A 10,200-nucleotide genomic window follows, 5' to 3' on the forward strand; every position below is an offset into this window, starting at 1 on the left:
ACATAAGAAGAAGAAACCCACTAATAGTATTCTCAGGTTACGATGGTTGGACAAGCAGTCACAAAGATTTGTTTCAAAATAAATTATAACCTATTTGGCTCCAGCTCTATTGTTTGGCTAGTTGCCTTATTTTGATGCCTTTGTGACTAGCTTTGTTTCAATTTTGGTTTTGATGTTTGGTGTTAAATTTGTAATGGGTTGATGCCTTTCTCTACTTACTTTAATAAAAACAATCATTTTGACTTTTGGAATGTTTTCTTTATATTTTCCTACTTTGAAACAATCAAAATTTGATAAGGAAAAAGGTCGTACAATTTGAATAGGTAAAAATAAAAGGGCAAACTCTTTTTGCTTCTATAGATCATGTATTAAGGAGACAACTTCTAGATTATATATCTTCTCATAATATGATGTCTTTATAGTCTATGTTCTCTTCTTTTGAGCCTTGTGTTATGCTACCTATTTTGATGAGAAATCATGCTTACATTTTTCATTGGAAGGGGATCTATTAATATTGGGATGACACCTTCAATGATGTCTGATCTGTACCTAATTTATAAGACTCACCTTCTAGTGATAGGTTTACATGCTTTTATGTTATGTTCCATTATTTTCTTGTGGAACTTTAATTTTGGCATCATGTTGGACTCACATTACACGTATATACACTTGCATGGTTCACATTTACTATGAATATGATGACATTATTGGTATGGCCAAACAAATTAGATGATCTCGTTTATTGTTTTGATTATGGGGGAAAACAAGTTTTACAAGGGCCAGGAACCTAGAGTTAAAAGAAAAAAGAAAGAACTGAAACCTGAACGACAGACAAAACATAACAACAAAATTACAAAAACTTGCCTAATTTCTCATTCTTCATAATGACCTCTTTGTTAATCAACAAAATTTCTTATTGACACTATGAGTAGGGGCCATACCCTTGCCTTTTCTACGAAGCATTGTCTCGTTTATTGTTATTTAGTTGGTGTATGGTTAATTTTTTGAATTGATGATTGGGATGTATTTCGTGTGTTTGTGAAACTATGATCTTGGGTTTGAGAAATAGTATATTTGGCTAAATGTAATGTAATTATAATGAATGAAGTCAACAATGGAAATGATTAGGTATGAAATTCTAGATGTGAATGTATTTTATTTTAATGATTCACTGCTTTGAGTATAAATTTTCTTGATAAAGAACTAAGCATTGTTAATCTAGTGTGCAGGTTATTGTATGGTTAATAGAATTTGATAGATTACATGGTAATCTATTATAAATTATTAGTGGAGCTTTACCTATCCGATTTGAGAGGCTAAAGTCTTTTGTCTTGTTAAATTTGTCTTTATGATGCAAAATTTATTTTTTAATGTGCAAATTGACATCTATATTGTTTAGTGTTTGGTGGCATGATTATGTAAGTGAATGTTGTATGTATGAGTTAAGAGAGGATTATGATTGTTAAGTGTATTATTTTGTATCTACAAATCAAGCAGATCTATTCTCCATAATCTCCTACATATCTTTAGAATTAAACAAGGCCTTCATTGTGACTGAGAAATATTCATAACTCTTACTATTGAACTGAAGAATGTAAGAATTTCCTAGACTTGTGATAGAATAAGACTTTGATATTATATAAAATAAAAATAAAAAGGAGAAAAGAAAATAAAGTAAATAACTCAAACATAAGAACATCTAATCAACAAAAATTACACAATGAAAAATAGTAAAAGAACAAAGCTACTGCTCTTACACACAAAAGCTTAATATATATTTATCACTTAAAAAGCATTACTCTTATACAGAAAAGAGAGCTGCTGCTCTTTTTAAAAGAGAGTGTTCTAATCTCTGATATATCTGAAATATATAACATAACAGTGCCTAATATAAAAACATCGATATTCTCATAAATAAAAGTCTTCGAACTCCTGAGCATGGCTGCACGTAGGCTGCTCATAATAAAACTTATGTTGATAAGGGAATTTGAACAGATGGGCGTAAGCAGATGGTGATAAGAAAAGGCAAAGACAATTAAACAAATCACTTTAAATATGATTTTGCCTCTTTTTGATGATTAACAAATTACTATTGACTTATGTTTAAACTTTGATTGCTTCAATGATCTTAAACTTTGAAGGTAGTCCAGATAATGCCACTATCTTCACTACACTGAAGTCCGAAATTTGAAGCAGTTTCATCCATTCCTGTTTGCTCCTCTCTTTTCCTCCATTTGCAAGGGCAATCATAACCAGATCGAAAACCATTTCATTAGATTCATAGGAATTTGAGTCCTCCGCTGTCATGGTTTCTGCCAGTATCAGTCGTCCACTTTTAGGCAAAGCCTTGTGGCAATTTTGAAGTATCTTTAGGCAGCTCTCATCATCCCAGTCTGTCAATACATTCTATAGCACCCACACATAATGCAATGAATAACTAGAAATTTAAAGACTAATGTATGCATAACTTATTCTGTAAATTACAGCTATGAGAGAAGTGATTGGAGTATCATTTAAACTATTACCTTTAAAAGTTGAGAGTAATGTATGCATAGCTAATTCAAAAAAATTACAGCCGTGAGAGAAGGGACTAGAGTTATCGTTTACATTATTACCTTAAAAAATATGGCGTCTGCTGAGGGTATGCTATCGAACATACTGCCAGCCACGTTCTCGATACCTGCATAGATGACCATATGTAAAACTGTAAGATTTAATGCTTAGACAAGATTGCGAAGAAGAGTTCAAATTGTGGATTCTTCTGCATCCCATTCTTTTTCATATCACACTGCGCCTTTTCGATTTTTACATGAAATGAAATTTGAATTGCTACTTATATAATATTAAAAGAAAAATAAAAAAATTTATCTCCTTTTGACCAACGAATTTGTTAGAGACTATGTTTTTAACAGTTAGATGTTTAAATGATATATGAAAAGGAGTTTGATCAGAAATAGAAATCTTACAGAACTTAACTGTTCTTTTCTTTTGTTGGTTATGTTGGGTGATTTAATTAGAAATCTTACAGAAATAGACATCATAAGAATAGATAGTTCTAAGTCTCTTAGCTCTTGATAAAATAGATATCCCTAAATCTTTAACTCTTAATCTAAAAAGTTTTAAATTCGAACCTCTTGACCTTATATCAAAGAATTCCATCATCATCTTTGTATATGATATAAAATTTGCCATCCCGTAAAAAAATCTATAAACCAGTTTATTTGAACATATAAGACACCATATATAAACAGCTGATACGTTGTAGTGATAATTTTATATGGAGACCAGATACTTATAAAGATAGCGTCAAATTGTGTTCTCAAGCTCTCGCAGTGATCTAAGCCTGGAAGATAGCATAAACTTCTGCCAGTGAGAGTTACATAAGAATTGCAAAAAATAAAGAAAGTAACACAGAAAACTGTTGGCTTGTAATTTGTAAGTAGCAAATAAATCAAAAGTAGCAACGTTTATTATATCTAGAAAATTTGCTTGTGGTAAGTATATAAGAAACTAAGAGCGGATTTTACCTGGGACTGATGGGGCAGTCTGAACAACATGAGGAAGATCAAAATTAATTCCATGGATGTGGGGATAAACCTTAACAATGTGTGCCAAGGCCGTTCCTTTTCCTCCGCCGACATCAACCAAAGTTGTCAGCTCCTTAAAACCGTCATAGCAGCTCAGGATTTGCCCCATACCAAGAACTGTAAGCGTGGACATGGAATTGTTGAAAACGTCGTTGACAGCCGGGTCATCCTTCTCGTATGCCCACAAGTCTTTTCCATGAGCCTTCTCGAATGCATTGGAGTCTTGAAGCACACATTCATGAAGATGGTGCCATGGCGCCATTAACATTGGGTGTGTGAGCATGAAGAGGACTGGCACAAGGCTTGTTGGATTATTCTCCCTAACATAAAACATCCTGGCAGAATCAGTGAGACTGTATCGAGCATCTCTTGGATTCTCGCCCTTCTGGGTTTGGACAAAAATGCCTCTGAATGAGAGGTATTTGAGAATGCGAGAAAGACAATGCAGATTGAGAGTTTTAGTGGGCAGTTTTTCTGCGATCTCACCAAGAGAAAGGGATGCATTGAGGCCTGCATTTGCGATAATATCAGGAATGTTGAGGAGTATGGCTGCTTTGAGAACAAGGGTGGGAACAAAGGAGTAAATGTTTTCTACAGCTTGCTGAACCTCACTTGCACCCATTGCCATTGTCTTTACTTTGAAAGTGTTCACAAGGAAAATTTGAGTGGCTTGAGTATTGTAGGAGGGACTCTAGTGATCATATAGACAAATTTGGTACAACCGTATGAGCTACTGTAATCATTAGAGCTGTACTGCTTATACATTTCATTCAATAATTAATTTGAAAATGGATTCCATTAATTCGCGTTTCTATCAATTAAGCTGGCTAGGAGTATGGATGTACGAGTTGATATATTTCTTGAATGCTTGAAAAGTCATGTTGATGGAGAAATTGCTGGTAGATTTTTTTAAGTAGCTTTTACAATTTATTTTATGTCACTAAGTGGTGTGTAATGATTATGTCATATAAGTAATATTTTGTGGCTGTAGTTAATTTTGCTACAAATTACAGATCTCAGTCGTACTTGGTTGCATCTTTTAGTTTTCGGTTGTGTGTATAACACAAAGGTTAGTCAGTAGTTTTGGAACCAGATTAGTGCGCCCATATTTTATGAATGAAAATACTAATAGTAAACTTATATTTTATTGTTATTATTATAACAAAATGATAATTAGTTATTTTATTTTTATTGGTTAAATTTAATTTTTTATTATTGAATTTTATAATATTTAATAAAGATTTGAATGAAATTATTGTCTTCATTTTTTATTCTATGTGAAAAATCTAATTTGTTAGAAGTATTTTGTATTTGACTTCATTAAATATTTTAGTTAGGTAGGTTGATCTACTCATCAACTATCTATTTTCTTAAAGTTTTCACTTTCAATGTATTTATGCATTCCTTAGAAGTGTTTTCAATATGGCTGAACATTAAATATTTTAGCTAGGGAGGTTGATGTACTCATCAACTATCTATTTTCTTAAAATTTTCACTTTCAATGTATGACCCACAATTTGATATATTTCTCGAATGCTTTAAGAGTGTGTGGATTCACAAACTATTTTTAGATTTTTTTTGTAAAGTAACTTTTACAATTTATTTTTTGTCGGTTGGTGGACATGTAACAATTATAGTAAATTATATTTTATTTTTATTGATTAAATTTTAAATTTAATTATCTTATTTTTTGTTATTTAACAATGGTTTGAATGACTACTAATGATGCATCTCCTCTTGTTGAGGCTCCTTTCTTAGACTCTGTCGATCCCCCCTTGGTGCAAAGCACCTAGCTCAAAGTTGTCTTTTCTTGCATTTTAGAGATTTTGTGTGACTTCAAGTTATTTTATGTTGTAATAAGGTGGAAGAAATCCTATGATGCTTTTTGAAGCCATAGTTTGGTTGTCCACACTTTTGTTGTGCTCAGGATCCAAAATTGTCCTTATCCTAAAATGTTGTCAAAATGTCAATTTTTGGTTTGTAGCAGGTGGATGCCTGGAAACTTGCTAGAATGCTTGGAAATGGTTTAAATCCATTGTGGGATTCCATTTGAGTGATGTTTCAGGTTTTGAGAGCCTTGGAGTGTGTTTTTGCACTCATAGGTAAAAGTTGTCAAAAATTGGTCATGACAACTTTTGCATCTTTAGGCAAAACTTGTCCATGAAGGAACTGGCGTTGGTAGTTGGTTGGGACCAACTAAAAATGTTGTATAAAACCTTCTAAGAATCTCCAATAATAGGTTAATCAACATTTGGTTTGCATTCAATTCATTTGCCAAGGGTTTCCTATGCTTTTCCTCACGTTTGGATTGTTTTTGCTTTGATTTTCTGGTTTTGTATGACCTGTATGGTCTGGTACGGTGCACATAATAGCCAAGGAAGTTAGGTATTTGTTTTATCTTTCCAAAAAGTATAATATGAAGGTTTGAAGTGCCTTGGATCAAAAGTTATCACTGTTTTTGTAAAAATTTCTCACAAACCCTTGAAACTTGGGGTTTTGATTGTAAAAATGCATTTTATCTGAGCATCCACGAATGGAACAAGTTTCAATCTAGTGGATGGCTTTTTTAGGCTCTGTAAATAGTTTTAGAGTAGGTTTTTTTTGTTTTTGTAGGCCACAAGGAGGAGAATGGGTGAGATGAATAACACACAAGCTTGTAGCTAGTGTGTGGGGGCAGCAGAGATTGCTCATTTTCAGTGCCATGGAGAAGTGACACCCTAGCAACCCATAATTTTTTGGAAAGGTCTATGAGTGTACTAAAATAATCCAAGTGTTTTTTGGGTTGGTGATTTTGAGTAGTGAAGATTTTGGAGCACATCTTCCAAAACTGCCTGGAAGCCCTAAACCCATTAAAAATAACTCTTTTTCAGTAACCCTAGTTGTATGACAAACCTAGATAGGAAACTGAGTGAACTTGTTTAACTTCCAAATGGGTATCTGAATATGTAAAAAAATCTAGGGGTTGTTAGGAAATTTTGGGGGAAAAGACCAAAAAATAGTCAAAGAAGGGCTAGTCAATTAGGCCTAATAGCAGCCGGTGTAAGCAAGTTGAAAGCCTAGGGCTTGGGAGGAAGGTGCAGACCTTGTCAATGCCTAAAATGACCTTGAACATACCTACACAACATAACCACAACCTTTAAACATGCTGTTAGAGTGAAGATCCTTGGTGGAGGTCTTTGGAGCCTAGTTGGACCTTTGAGAACCTAGTATGAGACCATCTCAAAGAAGAGATTTGGATTAGAGCCAACAAGAAACCTCAAGAGGCTATACCTAGGAGGCAAGCCAATAGATTTTAGGCTTTGGAGGTCTAAGGAGTGTACCCTAACAAGTTACCTTGAAGGAGCTTGAGTAGAAGGGTGAGTTGAGGAGTTGAGGTGAGTAAGGGTGAATTGGAAAGCTAGGCACAAGACCTCTACATTAGAGTGGTATTAGAGCCATTCTTTGAAAGTTTTGGTGTATGTCAGATTGTGAAGAATCAGAAGCAAGTTCAATGCCTCCAAAGGCAATGACTCCAAAAGCTATCCAACAAATGGTGGTAGAGATGATAGAAGGATTGAAGGATACATAAGGAAGCAGAGGAGCCAAAGAGACAAAGAAGGAGAAGGGAAAGGTTAAGATAGAATGGGGTGATGATATTGATGAAGAAGTGGAAGATGAAGAGGAACTGACAATAGTAGCTATGCATCAAGACCAAAAGTTATTCCTAGATGTAGTCAAATCCATTTCTAAGGACAATCTGGATGGATTACCCACATATGGAGGAAACCTCAATGGAGAAGAGTTGCTAGATTGGATAGAAGCTCTCAATAATCATTTTGATTACAAAGAGGTAGAATAAGAGAAAAGAGTTAATGTGGCCGAATTAAGAATGAGAGAATCAGCATTGGTTTGGTGAAATATGATGCAAGAAGAAAGGATACAAGAAGGCAAAAAGAATATAACTTCATGGGAGCGTATGAAGATCAGACTTAAGGCACAATTCCTTAAAGGATATTATGAAGTTCAAATTCATAAGAGACTACAAAATTTGAAACAAAGGGGGGTAGATGTCAATTCTTACACGAAGGAATTCCATAAACTAAGCCTCAAAGCTAAGAAGCATGAGAATGAGGTGGAGAAATCGGCTAGATACATGAATGGATTGAGACAAAATATACAAGATGAAATCAATATCCTTACTCCTGATACTATTCATAAGTGTTTTCAGTTAGCATTAAGGGCAGAAGATAAAATCAAGAGGAGGAGTGAACAAAATCAAAAGTTTAGAGGTGGCAAATCCTTTAGAGGAAGGGGCACTTTTAGTAGAGGACAGAAAACATCAAGGAATGAAGAAAACTCAAGGCAAGAAGGTGGTTGAGACTCTTCAAGGGGTCCATTTAGGGGTCCTTTAGAGGAAGAAACAATTCTAGGGGTAGATTTGGAAGCTCAGGAAGAGGAAATTTAGTTTTCACTGGTAGATGTTACAATTGTAATCAAGTTGGCCACACAATAGGAAGGTGTCTGGAGAAAGCAACCAGCTCTTCACACTCATGCATGGGTGAGAGAAGAACATAATTAGTGCAGGAAGAAGACAATCAAAGTGTCTCTTCCCCTCTCAGCAAGGTAGGCCCAGTGATAGATGGTGAAAGTCTAATGCTAAGAAGGTCTTTGTTGAAGATTCCTCAAGCTCAAGAGCCACCACAAAGAAAGAGTTTGTTTAGAACAACTTGTAAGTCTCAAGACAAGATTTTCAAAGTGATTTTAGACTCAAGTTCAACTGAGAATATAGTTTCACCTGAAACGGTGGATAAACTCGAGTTAAAGAGGCTACCACATCTCACTCCCTACAAGGTGTCATGGCTCAACCAGGGCCAACATGTCTTAGTTGATGAGAAAGTTGTTGGTATTTTGGTATGGTTTTGTCATTGATGTCAACACCTACTAAACCTTATCAACTCTGGCACTTTGGAGAATCAACAACATTCACCGGCAAGCAAATGACTCATGCACAGTCACTGATATCTGATACACCGGCACTTGGAATGGCATGGAAAACACTTGGTTATGTCGAAGACATCGTTTGGACACTTTGTCTTTAAGATTTGTTTATTGGCACATTTGTATTAGCATATTTGCTGTTACCAGCAAATAGGTCCAGGTTATACACCAACAGGTTTATCTTTTCTAAATCAGCATGGCACGCTATGGAGATGATTTATTATTGTTGTAAATGCATTAATTCGACATGTTGAATCGGTTATTGCATTGGGCATTAATTTATTTGTAAATTGATTTTATTGTAATATCCTTTAGAGATGACCTACTAAAATTTGTCCTAGGTTATGATATAAATGTAAGATCTTATTTGTAAGATCGAATATGGAATGCGAGAAAGGATTGTGTGAAGGTATTTGCAAGAATAAGCAGAGCTATACACGTAGACATCATTTCAAGGTGAAGGAAGGTTTTTGTGAAAGCATATCTGAACTACACCGGTACTGAATCCAGCACATGAAGATGCTATTTTGAGTAGTATATCCTTATTGGATTTAACTATCCAATTGTAGTCAGTGTGACTCCTATTTTGTGTTTGAGTAGTGAGCTCTAGGTGCTTGGTCTTTCTGCATGTATAGACCCCATTTGTGTACACTTACTATCTGTAGTAGTATCATCTAATTATGGGTAAGGTTTCCCACCGTGGTTTTTCCCCTTACAGGGTTTCCACGTACAAATATTGGTGTTATGTACTATGGATGATGTTGTCTTTTTGTTTCATGCATTAATCTTTACTGATATTGCAATTAACTGATAAACTATCTACCGATATAAAAGACTGGTTTACCAGCATTGAACATTAAGTTGTTTTATTTTGAATTTATTAGACAACTGATTCACCCCCCCCTCTCAGTTACCTCTGGGACCTAACAAAAGCATGGGTAGACTATGATATTGGTGAGTATAAGTGTTGAGACATTGACCAGCTAGGACTCGAACCTAGGACCTTCCATACACTGTTAGAGTGCTCTATCATTGAGCTACTAGCCCCTCTTGGACCAATCCATTGTCAGTTCAGGTGTGGCTTATTTCCAACACCAACACCCCTCCTTAAGCCACACCTCTCATGTGCTTGGGGCTCCTAGCCTAGAGTTGGCTTTGATACCATGTTGAGACATGGACCAGCTAGGACTTGAACCTAGGACCTTCCATACATTGTTGGAGTGCTCTACCACTGAGCTACTGGCCCCTCTTGGACCAGTCCATCATCGGTCTAGGTGTGGCTTACTTCCAACACCAACAATAAGGACATTATTTTATGTGATATATTGCCTATGGATGCTTTCCATTTGTTGTCGGGATGTCCATGGCAATTTGATGTAAAGGCTCAGCATGATGGAGAGAAGAATAGCTATGTCATTATCAAGAATGGTAAGAGGTATCAAATGGATCCATTACCTGATCCAAAACAGGAAAAACAAGTGGGATCAAGTGTGATGATGATCATTGGGAAAGATTTTCTTAAGGTGATGAAACAAGAAGGAGATAAAGGATATGCTATTGTGCTCAAACCTAGTGAAGAAGGTAAGGGAGATCTAATGGAAGAAGTTCCACAAGAGGTGAAGGGTCTACTCAAACA

At 35.4% G+C, this 10,200-nt stretch overlaps 1 protein-coding gene across 1 annotated transcript; it reads right to left on the bottom strand.

The window, feature by feature from the left end:
- Positions 1-1,753: 1,753 nt before the first annotated feature.
- Positions 1,754-4,314, bottom strand: LOC131032893 (desmethylxanthohumol 6'-O-methyltransferase). Its single transcript, XM_057963992.2, has 3 exons — positions 3,528-4,314; positions 2,616-2,680; positions 1,754-2,406 (listed from the first exon to the last, which is right to left on the bottom strand). The coding sequence occupies exons 1-3, from the start codon at positions 4,213-4,215 to the stop codon at positions 2,104-2,106; spliced, it is 1,056 nt and encodes a 351-aa protein (XP_057819975.2). The 5' UTR covers positions 4,216-4,314; the 3' UTR covers positions 1,754-2,103.
- Positions 4,315-10,200: the final 5,886 nt, after the last annotated feature.

Source organism: Cryptomeria japonica, chromosome 4 (assembly GCF_030272615.1).
Source record: "Cryptomeria japonica chromosome 4, Sugi_1.0, whole genome shotgun sequence".
In the NCBI taxonomy this organism is placed as follows: domain Eukaryota; kingdom Viridiplantae; phylum Streptophyta; class Pinopsida; order Cupressales; family Cupressaceae; genus Cryptomeria; species Cryptomeria japonica.